At 45.8% G+C, this 20,196-nt stretch overlaps 1 protein-coding gene across 1 annotated transcript in view; it reads left to right on the top strand.

Annotated features, from left to right (window-relative positions):
- Positions 1 to 20,196, top strand: part of ADAM12 (ADAM metallopeptidase domain 12) — a 364,014-nt gene that overhangs the window by 234,171 nt on the left and 109,647 nt on the right. The window contains exons 7-10 of the mRNA XM_043988643.1: positions 8,057 to 8,122; positions 8,605 to 8,676; positions 16,565 to 16,734; positions 19,430 to 19,514. Coding sequence (XP_043844578.1) covers positions 8,057 to 8,122; positions 8,605 to 8,676; positions 16,565 to 16,734; positions 19,430 to 19,514 — 393 coding nt within the window. The remainder of the gene's footprint in view (positions 1 to 8,056; positions 8,123 to 8,604; positions 8,677 to 16,564; positions 16,735 to 19,429; positions 19,515 to 20,196) is intronic.

A 20,196-nucleotide genomic window follows, 5' to 3' on the forward strand; every position in this document is an offset into this window, starting at 1 on the left:
CATGTGTGTCTCCAAATTAGCTAGATGTCTGGCTCTTGGGAAACAGCTTCATTCCATACTGGAAGTCCTTCTCCCTTGGTATGACCTGGGAGACATTGGATTCTGTGGGTGGAGGCCCAAAGCCACCTGCACAAATGATGAGGCATCAAGGGATGATCTCGATGATCACCCACCAGCTACTGACTCCCATGTTGTACCAGCCATAGAAACTGACCTGGAGGCTCTGAGGCCCCAACAGCATTTGTGTCAGGCAAATACTACAACCCCACCCCCATCCCAGCGTCCTCTGGCCATGTTCATTACAGGCAGAATTTTCTTTGCGAAGCTGCCTGAATAATACATGGGCCCTCCCTCTCCGAAACACCCTTCAGCAGTTGTTTGTCATTTTTAAAAGGGTTTGTGCCTCCTGCTATCTGGGGGAGTGTTTGGACAGAGACCCAAATGCAGAGTCAACAGTTCTCTCCCTCACCATCTGCGGTTTTCCTTCCAGTCTCACTTCTCACATCCCCCAGCTTGCTTTGGGGCGACTCCTCCTCCACTCCCTTTGCCACCCTACCCCCTGTCATTTGGGTTGTGTTTAGGAATCTGAGATAATTTTAATATTAGCCTAAGTGAAATATAATTAAGAAAGTAAATCTCCTGTTGCAAAAACACATCATACGATGCCTTCCAAAGACAAGTATAAATTACTTTGGGATTATGCATTGTTTGGGGGGTTATTTGCACCCTCCATAATTATGCATAAGTCACTGCCAATTCCAAAACCATTTAGATTTCTAGGTGCATCAGGACAGGGACAGGCCCAAATGAGCTTTGCTCAAATGCTGAAACCCTGGGTCAAACCTAGCTGCTGCTGCTGCTACTGCTGCTGCTTCTGCTTCTTCTTCTTCTTCTTCTTCTTCTTCTTCTTCTTCTTCTTCTTCTTCTTCTTCTTCTTCTTCTTCTTCTTCTTCTTCTTCTTCTTCTTCTTCTTCTTCTTCTTCGGCAGGGCAATGAGGGTTAAGTGACTTGCCCAGGGTCACGCAGCTAGTGAGTGTCAAGTGTCTGAGGCTGGATCTGAACTCAGGTCCTCCTGAATCCAAGGCCGGTGCTTTATCCCCTAGCTTCTTTTCATAAGACCTAGGATCTAGTTCTGGAAAGGCCATAGAAGCCATCTACGTCAATCCCTTCATTTTACAGATGAGGAAACTGAGGCCCGGCCAAGTAAAATGACTTGCCCAAAGTGGCCTAGTGAGCAGGAAAGGAAAGATTTGCACCCAGACCCTCTGCTTTCAGCTCCAGGGCTTACACCACCATACTGTGGGTGGTTGTTGCTGCAGCTGCTGTTGTTGCTTTTGTGGTTTCTGAAGCTCTAATGGGATCTAGAGCAGAGGAGAACAATTAAGAAATTCAACCACCAGAAAACCTTCCATTGCCATTGTCAGCTCAGACCAGGAGCCTCTTGGAAGCAAGCTCTGTCGGCTTCCATCGATCCCTCCATTGCTCTTAACAAAGAGGCAGCTGTGGCTTAGTGACTGGAGCCAGCCTTGACCCAGGAGGACCTGGCTTCAGATCCAGGCAATACGGTGTCTGCCACATGCTACCTGCGTGGCTGGGACCAGGTGCTCAACCTCCCGGCTCTCCAGACAACTCTGTAAGAATCTAGTCTGAAGAGAAGGTGCGATCTACGCTGGTAGAGGGAGTTTTCTACCCTGGAAGGACCAATGAAATCACAGGCCTCCTTCCTATGCTTAATGAAGAATCATGTGCTTGGATTTCATCCATTTAGCATTTATTAGCAAGGACTCAGGTTCAATCAATTTGTTCTTAATCAAGGCACAGATAAATTCCTTTTCTTCATTACAGAAAGGTAAACTAAACCTTGATTTATGGAATTGCTAATTGTTCTTCTAGGCTATGGGAACCAGCCACCTCCACTTTCTAATCGTGATGCCTCTAGTTCTTTGCCAGCCTTCACAAGCAGCTTCTTTGCCAGGATGGGCATGAGGAAACGCATCACGGCCAGAAGGTCCCAAAGTTGCTTTCCAGTGGCCAGATCCTTCTCAGTTAGAAGAGATGGGCTCTGAGGTCCTCCCCAGCTCCCAACCTATGTCCCTGGCCCTTTAGAAAGATCTGGGTCCTAATGCTAACTCTGTGAGTGGGGTAGGTCACTTGGTCCTGTCAAGCCTCAGTTCCCTCATCTACAAATTTGGGGTCGAGCCACTAGCAGTGCTTAAGGATCTCCAATGTGCCAGTGACTGTGCTCCTTGCTTGGAATAAAAAGACAGAAGCCACTCGCCCTGCAGGAGCTAAGAATCTCCCAGGGTTGGTGGCACAAGAGGCCTGGGAAGGAGCTGAGCTTGATGGGACAACTCCCCCCACCCTTTGTTACACCCAGGGAGCTGAGAGCTCACAAGAGCACGAACAAGCTTGGGAGCCAGAGGACTTGGTCCAGCCACATTGCATTTTCTGTCATGACCACCACAGGTTATAGGAGCAGAGAGTCCTAGGTCTCTCTTGAGAGAGCTTAAAGGATCCTCAGAGGCAATATAATAATTATTAATATAATAGAAATACCAATAGCCTTCAAATATCACCAGGTTTACAAAGCACCTTGCAAATGTGTGACCCTCACCACGTTCCTGGTAGGCAGATTCTCCTACCATCCCTATTTTAAAGATGGAGAAACTGAGGCAAAGAGAAGTTAAGTAACTTGCCCAGGGTCACACATCGAGGGAGTGTTTGAGGTCAGACTTGAACTCAAGTCTTCCTTGCTCCAGGTCTGGTTCTCCATCCACTGCACCACCAAGCTGCCTCTGTCTCCTAGTCCAACCGTCTCATTCTACAGATGAGAAAATGGTGGCCCAGAATCCTTATTTAAAGTCACACAAGGGGTCAGAAGAAAAGTCAGATCCCTCTTCCCCCTGAAGCCTTGAGATACATGAATATGTCTCTCATGTCCCTCCCAAGGCTCCTGTCCTCCAGGCTAAAGGTTCCCAGGTCCTCCAAATGGCCCTTAGTATGTGATGAGAAAGCCCTTGGCCATGGTGGTGGCCCTGCCCTGCACACTGTGCTACATCTACACATCCCTCTTGAGATCAGGCCCCCAGAAGTAACCACAGCCCTCCGTGGTGTGCTGACCACGCAAGAGGGTGACATGCCCATCACCCCTTCCTTTCTTCCTGATGTTGGGCTGCACTTCATGAGCGTGGGTTTGGGCTGGTATAGCCTTAAAGTGAGATTTGAAGTCCAACAGCCAGTTGGAGGGTGGGTGTGTGTGTGTGTGTGTGTGTGTGTGTGTGTGTGTGTGTGTGTGTGTGTGTGTGTGTGTGTGTGTGTGTGTGTGTGTGTGGTGGTGGTGGTGGTGGTGGTGTTGTTATCATCTCGGTCCACATCATCAGATAACCAGTTTGATTGATTTTCACTGAGCAGTCCAGATGTTTGGGGATGGTGTAGACACAACTTAAATCACTCTCTTTGGACAGCTGTGGGGAGAGCCATCAGTCCTCATCAACTTACCCCTCATTCACAGCTTTTAGTGATTATGTGGTTGGGCGTTTCTCCCAAGCCCTCAATTCCATGAATTCATAACAAAATTCAGATCTTTCTGAAAATTGCAGAGCGAGAAAATGATATTCATTGTCAGCTTGTTCTCTCGAGAACGGTCCCCTCTGTGTTCAGTTGGCCAGGGCCAGGGCTGGGTTACTCTCAGGAAGATTAGAAAAACAAAAGGGTCTTTAACCCTGACTGGGTCACTTCTAATGTGACTTTCAATACAGTTTTGATAGTTCAGTGAATAGCCTATGGATTAAAAGCAAATCAACTGACCTTAGCCCTTGAATTCTCAAATAATCTCCACGGGCCTATGAACTCAGTGATTCAGATGTTCCTCCAGCTATGCAGATTGCAACTCGTGTGCTCCTTCTATCCTGCAGTTCTTGCCTGTGCCCTGCCGTTCATTGGCAATGGAGGGTTCACACCACATACTGGAGGCTTTCTCCATGTCACAACATGCCAGAGTATTTTAGTGCCATGTTTTCAAGAGAGAACCCATGGAAATCCACCTCTGATGCCTCTCTGTGCCATAGGGGAGAACCTGACCTCTGGAAGGCCTTGCCTGATCTTAGGCAAGCTATACCAAGATGGAAACATGTTGAGTTCAGGCCTGGCAGCAGCCTGCATATCTATCATCCAGGCAACCTAGGACAATGGTGCCCTGAGCACGGCATGGTGGCCTCCTGTGCAAGTACATAGACTGGCCTCACTGATGAAGTCTTAGGTCCTTGACATAAATATTTAAAATGGAAACATCACATCCCAAAGGCTTGTTTTACATGAGAGTGTTTGTAATCCCAGAGTAGGATTATAAGTGAAGATGGGCTGGTCACATGGTAAAAATAAGGGATTGCCTAGTGGGGAGACCCTAGGATCCCAGGAGAACCGAGGGAGTGGGGGGACTCGTGCTTTGGGTGGAGCCCCCTTCTTTATGGAATTAAGTTGGCTGTAATGGATTGGATTTAAGAATAAAGACTGCCAGAAGTCTTTGTATCCCCAGTACAGTACATGGGACATAGTAGGCATTTGATAAATTTTGTTGGCAGGTTATTGGGCAACAAGAGTCACAAAATGAGAATGCTCCTAAGGAGATTCCAGGTAGGTCACAGTTTTTGTGATCTGTAGGCCAACCCCACTAGCAGCCCTGCTGTGTTCAAAACATGGTTTTTAAGTTCCAGGTTGGTAACTTTATCCTGATTTTAGTGGAAGTGCTTTCATAAGTTGTCAGGAAGGGGGTAGATAGATGGCGCAGTGGATAAAGCACTGGCCCTGGAGTCAGGAGGACCTGAGTTCAAATCCAGTCTCAGCCACTTGACACTTACTCGCTGTGTGACCCTGGGCAAGTCACTTAACCCCAATTGCCTCATCAAAAAAAAAAAAAAGTTGTCAGGAAAGCCCTGACAATATTAGGAGGCTCCTTAATGGAAGATATGGATAACAGTGGCTCAGGTAAGTGACGAGCTGCATTCATGGAGGGACTGAGATTGCACAGCTAGTGGAGATTTACTTGGTTTAGTGGGCCCAGTTCTTCAGTAGTCAGGGGTCAGGTTCCAATAAGCTCTGGCAGGGGATGGACTGCAAGTCTGTTATCCAGGGACTGGAAAGGCTAAGTACCAGGTTGGCCTCAGGAGATCATTTTCTTTCTTTGTTTTTGCCTTTTAAAAAAACACATTAACTTTCAAAGACTATCTGCTAAATCAGAAAGGAGTGGCAACCTGCTTTGGTGGAAGGGATGCCCAAGCCAGTGGTGTCACAGATCCTGGAAGGACAGGAAATGTCCGTTCCTTCCCTCTACCCAAACTGCAGATTTCCTTCTAGGAAACTCAAGTTCATGACTCAGCACAGCTGCGTGACCCAGAGGAATACTCCTAGGACCTAGGACACAGATATTTTTTTAAGTCTGTTAGAAAGATCCTGTGCTAATGGGAATATTTTTTTAAACAACAACAAAAAAAAGTTCCCTGCAGGCTCTATGACTGGAACTCTGATTGGAATCATGCTTTAGTCATTTGTTTTCCTTTTGTCTCAAAGAGTGGTGGTTACAATAGGCAAATTTTCAATGGGAAATGTTGTATCCAGTTCAACTCATAAACCCCAAGTCTTGGGTCTGAGATTCCCAAGTGCAGTTTGGACCCACATTTCCTTCCAGGGCTTTTGTTACTGAAACAGGATGCTTTGTTTGGGGTTCTCAGGGTTTGTGCTTTGAGACCACCCTCCAAGAAAGGCTCCCCTTCATCCCCCTGAAGCTGACTTTAGGATTCCTTGAGGAGGAAGAGAGTCTTGGATTCAACTGGGAGAATCATCAATTCAATCTGGTCCAATAAGCATTTATTAAGCTCTTACTGTATGCCAGGCATAGACTGGCTGCTGAGAATATAAAGATAAAAATGAGATAGTCCCGTCTTCAAGGAGCTTAGATAAGTCAGTCAAACAACCAACAAGCATTTAGTAAGCACCTGTCACATTCCAGGCACAAAAGCAAACCAGTCCCCACCCTCAAGGAATTTCCATTCTACTGGTTCAGAAGCACTAAGTTCTGTGGGAGGCAATTTGCTCCTTGGCTCCCTGAGCTGGATCTCGCTCTAAGTCCAGTGTGTTCACATATTCTTCTTACCCATGTTCTCTTCCCAGCTAGGTGGTGCAGTGGACCTGAATTAAAATCCAGCCTTAGACATTTACTAGTTTGTGACGCTGGACAAGTCACTTCACCCTGTTGGCCTCAGTTTCCTCATCTGTAAAATGAACTGGAGAAGGAAATGACAAACTACTCCAGGATCTTTGCCGAGAAAACCCCAAATAGGATCACAAAGAGTCAGACATGACTGAACAACAACTTCCCAGAACACATGACCCTCCTGTGCCCTTTTTGACCTTGAAAGGTAGAAGTGAGGAGGAAGGTCAACTCGGAGCTCAGACCCGCTTTTCTCTCAACCATTTCTTATTGTTCTTTCTGCTTTTCCTTCTGCATCTCCCTAGCTGATAAGAGGACACATTCCTAAGCTTGCCCTTTCTCCTCTGGTTATCATAATAACTCTGTCTCCAGTTCATCACTTTGTCATTCCTTCTGGGGCCCAGAATGAAAACTGTCTTGAATCTGTTCTCCCTCATGTGAATCTTCCAGAATTTCACAAGATATGGTGGGGTATCAAGGGGAGAGCACCAGATCCAAATTCAGAGGACCTGGGTTCAAATCCTGACTTTGCTAGTTCCTTCCTATAACCTTGGGAAATTATTGTATGGGCCTCAGTTACCTTATCTGCAAAATGAGGCTATTGAAGGAGATTCCTCTAAGGTGCTGTCTTGCTTTAAATCCATGCCCTATGACCCATAAAATTAGCTCTTCCCCCCTTCAGAAGCCAAAGAGGGCACATCCCCTTTATAAGCTTTAGCCATGTGTGATACACAGTGAGAGATAGCAGCCCCGGGTACGAGAATTAGAACTGGAGGTGCCCTCAAGAATCTTCTCATCCCAGTTTTGCCACTATCTCAGAGCATGACTTCCCAAAAAGCACCCCCACTCTTTCCCTAATTCTGTCTGTGACCTCCTCAGTAAGAGGCAACCAAATAACCCTTGAGGTGTTCTCAGCTCCATCCCCTTCAAACAAACTTTAATAAAGATGTTACTATGTGTAGGGGCAGCTAGGTGGTGCAGTAGATAAAGCACCAGCCCTGGATTCAGAAGGAGCTGAGTTCAAATCTAGCCTCAGACACTTGACACGTACTAGCTGTGTGACCCTGGGCAAGTCACTTAACCCTCTTGCCCCACAAAAAAACAAAACAAAAACAAAAACAAAAGATGCTACTATGTGCAAGGCCCTGCTCCACACAAAGAAAAAGATTAAGTTGTCCCTACCCTCAGAGAGCTTATATTCAACTGGGATGAGAGGTGAAACACAGCATACTTTTGTTGCCTTGGTTTCCATAATAATAATGATGATGACAAAAATAAACAATGACAAGATTTTATCTAGCACTTTAAGGTTTGCAAAGCACTTTACAAATTTTATCTCCTTTGCTCCTCATGACAACCCTATGAGGTGGATACTATTATTATTCCCATTTTCCAGTTGAAAAAACTGAGGTAAACAGTCTAAGTGACTTGCCGAGGATCACACAGCTAGCAAGTATCTTAGGTCTGATATGAACTCAAGTGTTGCTGACTTCAGGTTCAGCGCCCTATAATAATATATAGTTGAGTGGCCATCACTCATAGTGGGAGAGCCATCCAAGACAGAAACCTTCATGATGGTGTAACTGTCTGAGATAACAATGGGAGATGACTCACACTCATGACAGGATTTCAGAAAAGGTAACTTTCATGGACAATGTGTGTATGTCTTCTCGAACATACATATTTGTTAAAAGGATTTTGTTTCCCTTATTTTCTTTTGCAATAGGATACGAGATGAGAGGGAGAGAAAATCAATTTTTGTTCATTAAAAAGTCAATCACAGAATCAATAACTAAAATGAGGGAGTTGAACCAAAAAAAGAAAAGTTAAATGTATTAAATTTTTTGGCAGCGCAAACGAGAAACACTGAAGACAACGAAGTATGTGGAGCTTGTGATTGTGGCAGACAATCGTGAGGTAAGTTCATGGCCAAACTCCCATGAGGAAATTGGAGAAAGGGATTTGGAGGCATGTAAACACATGGGTTATTTAATTCTTTCACAACAGTTGAAGAGCATTAGCAAAAAACCACATCAAATAATCATCTGAGACAGTAGCACCACGGACAGCAGAAAGGTTTCCTCAGTGTCTGTACTCTCTACTTGGGTTCATTTATTTAAGAAAAATGAAATGGAAGTTGATGGCTGATGCTAGCTTAACTCTCATTGCATTCTGTGAATAACTTAATTATACAGAAGTAGGAAAATCTTCCTGCAGTGGACCCATGAATTCCTTGGTGTGCGTTCTCCCTTCAGTGACACAGAGTATGATCTCTCCATTCCTCATCTTCCTATGTGATTCCTGTACCTGCCCTCCCCAAAACCCATGCTCATCACTCCAGAGTCCTCAGAAACACTGTTTGACTAATCTTATTGCTAACATTGACTTTACTTTTTAAGTTTCAGAGACAAGGAAAAGATGTGGAGAAAGTTAAGCAGCGTTTAATAGAGATTGCCAATCATGTGGATAAGGTGAGTCCTTGTGGATATAATTAGCTCTTGGAAGTTATATAAATGTTTGAGGATGAGGTTGAGCTGATTCAGAGTTTTTCCTATTATTAACAAGGCAAGCATTTTGCTTACTTAGTCCAAACCTGAAATCCTGGCAAGTAAAGACTTTAGGGAACACCAAAACCAGTTTACTGTTCTAGGGGTATGTGAGACCCCTTCAGTCCATTCTCCTGCTACATATCCATTGGTCCATCAGCAGTGGGAACCCTTGGGTAGAAGGCTCCTTTACACTGCTTCATACAACAGAGTCATGGTGTGTAGTAAAAAGATGGTTGGATCTGGAGTTAGGAGAAAATAAAATGTTTGTGTTGGAGACATACGGTGCTTTGGATCAGGAAACTCTGGTCTAAATTTATTTAAACACTCTTCCTCTACTGAACTTGCATTTCAAAATGCCCTGAGACATGAAACAAGGCAGCCCTTTAGAGAATTAGCAACTAGTCACTGGAGGGTTAAAATATATTAGAAACTGTTGGAAGGCCAAGGCTGGTTACAGGGTACATTTTAGCTATTTTATGCAAAGTAACTCCTACACCCAGAACAATCAGTATGTTAGGAATGAGTAAACAGATTTGTTGGTACTTTAATGGAAAAAGGGAAAAAAGAAAAAATAATCAATAGTTGTGAAAATTCAAAAAATAGTTTATTTTTAATTACAGTAGGAGTCCAGGAACATAAGAGGAGATGTGTTATTTTATGGCCTCATAAATGTTAATGTGGAAATCCTAGGTAAGACCTGAAACTAATCTCCTCATCAGATAAACCAAGAACAGACATCACTGCATCCCTGAACTCAGCCTGATCTGCTGATCTGCATCTGCTCATAGACCAAAGAATTTCAGGGGAGTAAAAGAGAGTGACATGTTTTGTGAAAAGGTCATGGGAAGGAGGATGCCAATCTGAACTTTTCAAAGCATCCATTCTTCCTAGATTCAGACTCAGTGAAAGCCTCAAGAATTCTGGCCTTAAGATAAGACAGGGTTAGGTCTGGGAAGTAAACTCTGAATTAGATAAAGCTGTGATGGCTAATATTTCATACCTAGCTGCTCGTATTTTTTTAAATAATACTCTTTATTGTATCTGGACATAGGTTTATGAGAGGGGACAAGCAAGTAGAGATTTATTAGCAGCTCGTGATGCTGTTAGAGTTAGCCTTTCCTATGGATGCCACAAGGTATAGTGGGTTCAAATTCGATCTCTGACTTTTACTGGTTCATAGCCCTAAGCAAGTCACTTAATTTCTCTGGTCCTGGGGAACTCTCCTGGGTCTTATCTCTAAGTCTTAGATGGACTCTGTCTTCTCATCTTCTTTTCGATAAAGATAGGATTACTGATTCTCTCAGTTATCCACACCTGAGGAGTGTCTATCAGATAAGCCTATGTATCCATGGAGAATCACCACCATTTACTTCCTGGATGCTACCTGAATTATAAAGCAAGGCATGGAAGGAAATTATCAGCCTCTCTGGGTAGACTGATCTTGCATACTCACGGTCATATTAAATGCCAGCAATGGAAATGCCATGGAATGTTCCAGATGTTACTATTGCAAACACAGCAATTTGGAGGAAGGAAGGAACAAAGGAAATAAGCAAGTATTAAGCACTTACTATATGCCAGACATCATGCCACTCAGGGGTTACAGCAAAAAAAATCCATGAAGAACAGGAACATAGTAACTCAGACACATTGGCTCCTTGGACGGGTTAAGCTTTATATCACCTGGTATGGGATGGAAGAAAGAAAATCCCAGACAGAATTACCAAGCAGTGAAACAGTGGCCAAGATGATGATACTCCAAATAAGGAGAAGCAGCTTTGTGAATGAATAAAACATTGCATTTGGAGCCAAACACCTGAGTTCAAATCTCACCCCTGGCACATTCCCTCTGTGACCTGGAGTAGGACACTTCCCTCTCTGGTTTTCAATCATTTCATTGTAAAGTGGTGGGATTGAACAAAATAATCTCTGGCTCTACATCAGTGGGCCCATGACTAGAATGTCAGAGGTTTTCCTTTGAGTCAAAAACAATCACCTTAATATTTATACTTCTCAGACATTTAGATTCTTAAAACCAAGGGGTTCTTCACCACAATGGTCTGTGACTATTTAAAAACATGATTCTGAGTGGCAGTACATAACCTTCATCAGGCCTGCAAAGGGACCCAGGCCACACACACAAATTAAGAACCCCTGCTGTAAAAAGGAGAGTTTTGTGTCCTGGTTAAATTACATTGGTGATCATCAGGTGAGGGAGGGGCTGACGAGTTACCCCTCAATAAGGTGATGTCTTCTTAACCTCTAATCTCAGGGTTGAGGTGACCAACCTAAAGAATGCCACATTCTCCAAAGAGGGTCAGTCTCTGTATTAAAGTTGTCAGACAGTAGAGGGGCCCAAAGGAAGCATGAGCAGGCTTCAAAATGTGACTAATGATGAGTCATGTGAAGGGGGTCATCCAAGAGCTGGCTAGTCAGAAGCAAGGTGGACTTGTCAGGTGACCAGATGAGGGATAACTGATGGGAGTCAGTGAGATTCATTTATTCCCTTGTTCATTGTCAAGAGATCTGAAAGGTGCTCTGTATGTCTGGTGGAGCCACCGAGAAAGATACTTGGGAATCATAGACAAGACTCTCACAGGACAGGCAGACCCAGATCATGGGGTCATGAATCAAGACCAGGAAGACCTTTACAGGTCATCATATCCAACTCTTTCATTTTACCCATTAGGAAACTGAGGCCCACAGAGGTCAAGTGACTTGGCCACAGTCATACAGCATGGCTGGGCTATGATTTGCCTTGTTAGCTTCAGGGTCTGTAACTGGCAGCTTAGACATTCAGTTGATGAGTTACCACCAAGCAGCGTCTGGGAATCTGTGGCTCTGGCTCCAACTTGTTGATGTAATGCTGATAACAGTTATCTTCAAATCCTCTAAATTTTCCAAGTATTTCCATTCCCATGTGGGATTCTTCTTCAGTTCCCAGCCTAAAGGAGCTCATCTAGTGCCGATTGTCTGCCTCTTCTTGAGGCCAGTGTCCCAGGCTAATGGAATGCAGCAGCTGGACAATCTTTCATTTCTGCCCAGACAACACCCCAGACCCAGGGACTGCTGGAACCTCGACCCCAATTAGGACTGCCCTTTGTGGGCGCCAGCCCAGGGGGTGACAGGAATGTTACCTCTTCCTCAATAATGTCTAGGATAATAGTCTCTGATGTTTATATAGTCCTTAAAGGTGGATAAAGTGTGCTGCACACATTCTCTCCTTGGGAAAGCAGAGGAAGAATTGGGATTTATGGGTAATTGCAATTGAAATGGATGCTTGGAGACAGCCTATATTGACCAATTTTCTCATCAACAAAATAAGGGAGTTGGACCATTGCAGTGCTCTCCTAACTGGTCTCCCTCCCTAAAGCACTCTCCCATCCCACGCATCACTGACACCGTCACACCAATATGAGCCTCCTAAAGCCTGGAGGTGATCAGATCAGAGGAGCTGTAGTGACTTCCCACTGCCTCTTGGGTTTTGGCAACGAATGTATGCCCCAATCTTGTTCCATCCTGACTTTCCAGGCTAATGGTGCATTGCTCCTCCCCCTGCACTCTGGGTTCCTGCCAAAGTGCCCTAGTCCCTTTCTTCGCCTTCTTCCCCCACAGGACGTTCTAGCTCCTACCTCCATGTCTTTGCATAGACTGTGCGCACCCATGTCCCCACCCCCTCACTCCAATGCTTTCCATCTTCATCTCTCCCTTTGAGGCTGAACTTGAGGACGACCTCTTTCAAATGGCCATTGTTGATGCCCAAGGATGCTAGCTCTAGATCTTAGGGAAGGGGCTTGCAGATGCAGGGGGCACACTGGAGAGACTTTTCCATAGAGGTGATGATTAAAGCCATATAGATACTGAGCCAGAACAGGTTTGGGGATTTCATGGATATGGGGATCTCCCACATAAAGGCTTTCCCTCTGCCAGTGCAGGTTGGTACCTTCTCTGAAGAAGGTCACAGAGATAGGATGTGTCAGAGGAAGAACCCCCAGACTAGTCCTCTACCCTCTGCCCCAGACTCCCCTACACTTAAGAGCAGGAATCTATAGAAATGGGTAATCCCGTCATCAGTATGAAAGTCCTCCTGACACTGAGAGATAGAAAAAATGAGCTCTTTATAGATATCAACAAATTAATTAATCCTGACATGACCTGTGGGGCATGTTATCTGCTCTGTACAGAGGAGGATATAGAGAGTGAAATCAGAATTGGATTTCAGACATCCCTGACTTGGAATGCTGTGCCCAGATCTCCATTGCCCCCCTGGGCATGGAGCCCTCAGTCACCCTGAGATGGTCACCTTCCGGGCTCTGGAGGAGCAAGACCTAGAGCAGAACAAGGGCTGGGGAAGCTGGGCCAAGGGCTGGCAAAGAGACACCTCAGGAACATGGAGGACAAGACTTCAGTGATGAAGAACCAGCCCTGGTGTTGTTAGCCAACCAAACAACAAAGATTTGCTGAATGTTTACTCTGTACCAAGCATTGTATTAAGTGCTAGGTGTGGGGATACAAAGAAAAGCAAAAACCCTCCAGGAGATGCCATTCTAATGGAATCGTTCCTCTGACTTATGATCATATGCCCTCTATTACCTGTGTGACCTTGGGCAAGTTATTTGCCTCTCTGGTCCTCAATTTCCTCAACAGTAAAAATAGAGAAGTTGGCCAAGATGGCCTACAAAGGCCCCTCCAGTTCTAAGTCTATGATCTTCTGCCCCTGCATCTGTATATTTCCCCTACTGGGACCTCCTATGGGCTTCTGTAACCACTTATCAGTGTGGGCGTGGGTGGAGGCTCATTCTTTTTTGTCTGGTGACACTCCCTAGATAACTGCCAAGAACATGAGGGGGAGGACACACATGCTGGGAAGTGGGTGGGCACTGAGATATTCAGCCATCCCCCACCCACCCACCACCTGCCCCTTGCTTCAAGAGTCATGATGAATGATGGGAAGATGTAATAATAATAATAATAATAATAATAATAATAATAACAGTAGCATTTTTATGGAACTTTAAGATGGCCAAAGTGCTTTTTAGATATTCTAGCTCATTTGATCCTGTGAGGAGAGTGCCAGGGTTGTCTATATTTTCCAAATGAGGAAACTGATGTTGAGTGAGTTGCCTGGGCTCACCCAGCTCACTAGGGTCTGGGGCAGGATTTCCACTTGCATCTTCCTGATGCCAGGTCCAGTCCTCTCACCACTGCCCCCAGCTGCCTTGTGGCCATGCTTGCAATAAGCTTTCTGCCCTTGACTAGGCTGGGTACCAGACATAGGAACCTGAGGCAGCTCCAGCCCTGGGCTCAGAGACTGACCACTTTTCAGGACCTGACTTGAGCTTGGCCATCAGAAGGGGCTTACCTAGGGACCCATTATGCACCTTAGGAAGGGCAGCATCCTCTGAAAGTCACCGGCTTCGTTTTACAAGCATTGGGAAGGACAAGATGATTTAACGGCTCTTTTACCACGATAACTCCTGCAGTTCTCTGAAAAACAGGGGAAAATGATCTGTGGCGACAAGGGGATGGATGGCAAAGCACTCGCTCCCCTCTCCTCACCTCCCCTCCCTTCACCTCCTATTGCCTAAGCCATTGTGGGTCCACTGAGGATGCTTCTTCCCAAGAGGCCCAGGAACCTCCTAGACAATGCCCACTCAGATAAGGGCCCAGGACTGGATCCCATGAAGAGCTGCTCACAGTGGTCTCCCTCCTTCTCTGGTAACAATGACAGCGAGAATAGCTAATGTCTCTATAGTGCTGGCAGGCTGGCAGAGGGCTGGGCCTGTCTCATGTGAGATCTTTGTCACTGGTCTGGAGGGTGACTCGAACCCAGACACCCACAGACAGTGGGAGAACCTGACTCTCTCCCCTCCCATTCCCTGGGCCCTCTTGTGTTCTCTCTATATATATATGAACTCACATACCCCACAGTCTCCAGGGTGCTCTCAGCCAATCTGACTCTTGTAATGGAGACTTCCACGGCCATCCCTCCTTCCTTTACTACATCCAGGCCAGTGCCCAATCACCTCCACTCCCCTGGCCAGCACTGCTCTCTTCCTGATGCCCAGGAACACCTGGAAGCCATGCATGCACCCCTGCCCGCCTTGAACATCAGGGATGCTCTAGTCCTTTCTGGCCATCCTCAACCTCGGGCTCAGACCGGACACCAGCTGAGGGACCTGTCATCTGAAAGAACAACCTGCAAGGTCGTGGGCATCTGGGATCTTGTCATGAAGTGCAAAGAGCCCTGTGTTCATTTAACACTGATAGGAGTCAGGATAGGCGAAGTTGTGCAGGCTCAGGACCCTGCTGAGAAATGTCAAATGTGAGCAGTGAATTCCGAAGCTCCATTTACTCGGAGGGGAAACCTTCTTTCTTCTCCCCGAGCAAACAGAAGATTAACCTTGACATTAGGGAAAAGGGCTCTGACTCATCAATCTGCTCCTTGCTTTTTTCCTCTTGTGGACATGGACCAACAGCCTTTTGCTGGGCTGTGATTTTTATTCCAAATGAAGCAAGGGCAAAGCATCCCAATCTAGTGGTAAAACGATGAATGGCTGTGACATGGAGTTAATCCACAACATTTGTGGACTGTCTATTGTCTATGCCTCAGTGCACTGTAAATATTCATTAGACTCCAATATTATAGGAAAAGAGGATTAGAAATGGGGAGCAAGATGAGATGTGTTTTCATAAGCTCCTTGGTTCAGAGTTAGAAGGACCTGAAAGGCCATTTTGTCTGCCCCTCCCCCTGCTCCTTTTACAGGGGACTGAATGATGGTGAGAGAGGTGAGGGATTCACCCAAGGTCACCCAATTAATGTCAGAGGCAAAACAGGAATCCTGGTCTTCCTAAGCCCCAGTCCATGCCACTGCCCCAGAGATTAGCAGAGGCCAGAGAGTGCCTGGTAAGAGGAGGGGACAGCTATGAGTCCAAGTGGAGGGAATGTAGAAGAAGGGAATGGTGGGGAAAGAGGAAGCAATGACATCAATCTGGGAAAGGGCGCTTGGAGGCAGATTATGGGAGGACCTCAGAAACACCCAAGGGAGTTTGTATGTAGGGAATAGGGAGTCACTGAACATCTTCATTCGGGGAGAGACCTCATCGGAACCAGAGTTTGGGCACTCTGGAAAGAAGGAATGGGAGAGAGGGAAGGATGCAACTGAGGAGGCAAATTAGGAAGTATGGAGTAGCCAAGGAAAGAAGTGACAGGGCCCGAAAGGGAGGATGAGATCAATAGAGGCGAGCGAGGAGAGAAGAGCAATGAGAGAGCTCCAGGAGGCAACTGATACAATTGTAGGAGCTTGGAGGAGCTCTGAGAATTAGAGCTAATGGCATTGGGTTGGACCTGTTGGTGACTGATCACCTTTTTGTCATTCAGTTGTTTTTTTCAGTCCTGTCTGACTCCATGACCCCATCTGGGGTTTTCTTGGCAAAGATACTGGAGGGGTATGTCATTTCCTTCTCCAGCTCATTTTACAGATGAGGAAACTGAGGCAAATGGGTTAGTGACTTGCCCAGGGTTACACAGCTAGTAAGTATCTGAGGCCAGATTTGAACTCATGAAGATGAGTCTTCCTGGCTCCAGGCCCACTGCTCTATCCACTGTGCCACCTAGCTGCCCAGCTTGGTCACCTTAGAGAGAGCTATTTGGGCAAGTAGAATGGTATGGACAGAACCCAGGTTGCAGAGGGTAAAAATGTGAGGAATGGAATGGAGGTGAGTGGATTGTAGAGAAGTGTTTTTACAAATTTGCTGTGAAAGGGAATTTTCACAAACTGTCATCTAATAGCTTGTCCAATTTCTTTAGTTCTACAGACCACTGAACATTCGAATAGTATTGGTTGGAGTAGAAGTCTGGAATGATATTGATAAGTGCTCTATCAGTCAGGACCCGTTTACAAGTCTTCATGAATTTCTGGACTGGAGAAAGATGAAGTTGCTACCTCGTAAACCACATGACAATGCACAACTTGTAAGGTGAGGGGGCTGGGCTTCCATCTCTGCTTAAAGAAATATAGTAATAAAAAAGCAATCAGGGGGCAGCTAGGTGGCGCAGTGGATAAAGCACCGGCCCTGGATTCAGGAGTACCTGAGTTCAAATCCGGCCTCAGACACTTGACACTTACTAGCTGTGTGACCCTGGGCAAGTCACTTAACCCCAATTGCCTCACTAAAAAAAAAAAAAAAAAAAAAAAAAAAAAGCAATCAGACTCTGAATAATTAGCAAACCAACAATGATCATGGAGAACAGCCCATTTGTAATACTGCCTCCTATAGGAGTTGGGACCTCCTTCCCAGCCCTCAGCAATCAAATAACCGTTTGTATCCATCTTGGATACACTAACAGGGACCTATGGTGTCTCCCCTAATAGAAATGTGAACTCCCTAGCAGAGATTTGCAAATTTGGTTTGGTGTCCCCACAGCCAGGCACGGTCCCTGCCACATAGCATTTAGTAAATGCTTCCGGATTGATGGGCATAGCTTTCCTTTCCATGGAGAGAGGGAAGACTATTAGAGCAGAGTGTTACTTACATGGCCTCATCTAGACATGGTGATATCATTTTCCTTAGTTAAAAGTGTAGGGGGGCAGCTGGGTGGCACAGTGGATAGAGCACCGGCCCTGGATTTAGGAAGACCTGAGTTCAAATCCAGCCTCAGGCACTTAACACTTTCTAGCTGTGTGGCCCTGGGCAAGTCACTTAACCCCAACTGCCCCCCAAAAAAAAAAAAAGAAGAAGAAGAAGAAGTGTAGTGGGGCTGGGGGTTGAGGAGAATAATAGAAGGAAATGTCCTGGAAAGGCTTGTGTAAAAGAAAAAGGCAGCCATGAAGCAGATTTAAAATAGTGAAATACAGCATGACCTGGGGCCCAGCCCAAGAGCTAAAAGAGAAGCCAGATGCCATCTGTGCGATACTCTCACTTTACAGATAGGGACACTGAGGCTTAAAGGTGAAGTGACTTGCCCAAGGTGACTCAGGTAATAATTGGCAGGGCCAGGATTCCACTTCAGACCCAGTGATACCAAATAAAGTGCTTCTAACGGAGAATGAGTGATGGCTGTCGAATCACCTTCATGAGTCCCACCGACCTCTCCCAAACTCTACTGAGTCTCCATTACCCAAAGGTCTCCACATCCGACTCATCTAAGTGGAGCCCATGACATCCTGGAATCACGTGCCTCCCGGAGGAGTTCCCTGGTGTCCACCATGCCCCACGGTCATAGGACAGGTCCCTTCCATGTGGTTAATGATGTGGACTGACTCTGGTTGGCCCCTGAAGGCAGAACCAGGAGCACTGGGTAAATCTTTCCAAGGGTTGGACTCTGGCTTTAGCTAAGGGCATAATGTCCTAAAGAGGGCAATGCCCAAATGGCCTTGCAGTGTCAGGAGGTTCTGTCTGGCTCACCCCAGCCCTCTTCCCTGCCTCCCTGCCTCCCTGCCCTCCCCTGCCCCCACCACACACACCCTTTCAATCAAAAGCCACCTGTTATTGGAGACATTGTAGAGGATTCTTTGTTCAGGAATGGATTAGACCGAATGAAGTTCCTTCTGCCCCAGAGCGTCTGTGATTCTAGGGCACATCTGCACACTCCTTCCCTGCAGCAAAAGAATCTCAGGATTATCCACATCTTTGTATTTTCAAATATGCTTAATACCAATTCGTCTTGGCATGAGGAATTGGACTCCATTGCAATAATGTTACCTGTTTTCTTTTTAAATTACATAAATAACTGCATCCTTTTGGTTGAACATTTAGCGATGGGGAACAGGAAGACTCACTATACCTAGTCTCGCACACATTTGTTAAGAGCCTACTATGTGCTTAGGCACTGTGCTCAGCACATGCTTGTGGAGAAGAAAGCTAGAAAAAAGGCTCTTCTGGTCTCAAAGAGTCTGGGGGCTTTAGGGCTTACTAAGTCCAAACTTGGGCCAAGACCTTGCTACTTTCTGCTGCGCTCATTCACTTCTCAAGTTTCAATCAGCCATGACTTTTGAAGTGAGTTCTGAGCCCGGGTCCTGCACTAAACAGTAAGGAGAAGGGAACCCTATTAAGCAACAAGACCAAGGTGTAGTCTTCAAAGAATCGTTTTAGCTGATCTAGTCCATTCCACAGAAAAGCAGGCCCTTCAAGATGGACAGGAATTAAGGGACAATTTGGTCCAACCTATCCTTGAACCAGAATCCCCTTTACGAGGTAACCACAAAGTTGGGGGCAGCACAGTGAATAGAGCACTGGCCCTGGAGTCAGGAGTACCTGGATTCAAATCTAGCCTCAGACACTTAACACTTACTAGCTGTGTGACCCTGGGCAAGTCACTTAACCCCAACTGCCTCACTAAAAACAAAACAAAACAAACAAACAAAAAAACAATGTAACCACAAAGTTGCTGGTGAGACTCTTCCTGAAGAAGAGGCACCCTCCACCTCTGGAAGCCGCTCATTCTCCTCTGGGAGGGCTCTCCTTAGAAAGTTCTCTCTTCCACCCATCTTACAGCTGCTTCTCAGTGCCCTTAGGCCATTGCTTCTGGATTGCCACAGCCCTACCTCTCACTCAGTAGGGCTGCCTGGCCAAAGATCCCTTTGTTAAAAGAGTACGGTCCAAAGTTCACCCTTTGGGATTTTAGATCACATCTATGTCCGCATACAATCTTATCTTATTTTTCCCTTCCTAGTGGGGTTTACTTCCAAGGGACCACCATTGGAATGGCGCCCATCATGAGCATGTGCACAGCCGAGCAGTCCGGAGGCGTAGTCATGGTAAGCCAGGGCAATAGAGGAATGGATGGGTCACTTTCCCCTTTTCTCCACCATGACAAGTTTACAAATGCAATCGTTAGGGGCAGCTGGGTGGCACAGTGGATAAAGCACCGGCCCTGGATTCAGGAGGACCTGAGTTCAAATCCGGCCTCAGACACTTAATACTTACTAGCTGTGTGACCCTGGGCAAGTCACTTAACCCCAATGGCCCCACAAAAAACAAACAAACAAAACCATATAGTAACATTTAAAAGTAAAAACAAATGTAGCATATATGGGGGAGAAACAACAAAACACTTGTTGGGGCGGCTAGGTGGTGCAGTGGATAAAGCACCAGCCCTGGATTCAGGAGTACCTGAGTTCAAATCTGGCCTCAGACACTTGACACTTACTAGCTGTGTGACCCTGGGCAAGTCACTTAACCTCCATTGCCCTGCAAAAAAAAAAACAAACACAAAACAAATGCAATCATTGTTAATAAAGGACATAAAGGCTTTTCCCCTATGGTTTTCCAAGTTCAATTATAACTCAAATGTCAATTATTCCCATGTACTTATATCTACCCAAATCTCTTCGAAATCATTGCTGATATACAGCAAATGGGAGTTGGTGGAAAGACAAAGAAAATCCATCACAGGCCACATTTTCATGATTCAAAGCAGGTCTATAACTTTTGGTCAGA

The sequence above is a fragment of the Dromiciops gliroides genome, chromosome 2, assembly GCF_019393635.1.
Source record: "Dromiciops gliroides isolate mDroGli1 chromosome 2, mDroGli1.pri, whole genome shotgun sequence".
NCBI lineage: Eukaryota > Metazoa > Chordata > Mammalia > Microbiotheria > Microbiotheriidae > Dromiciops > Dromiciops gliroides.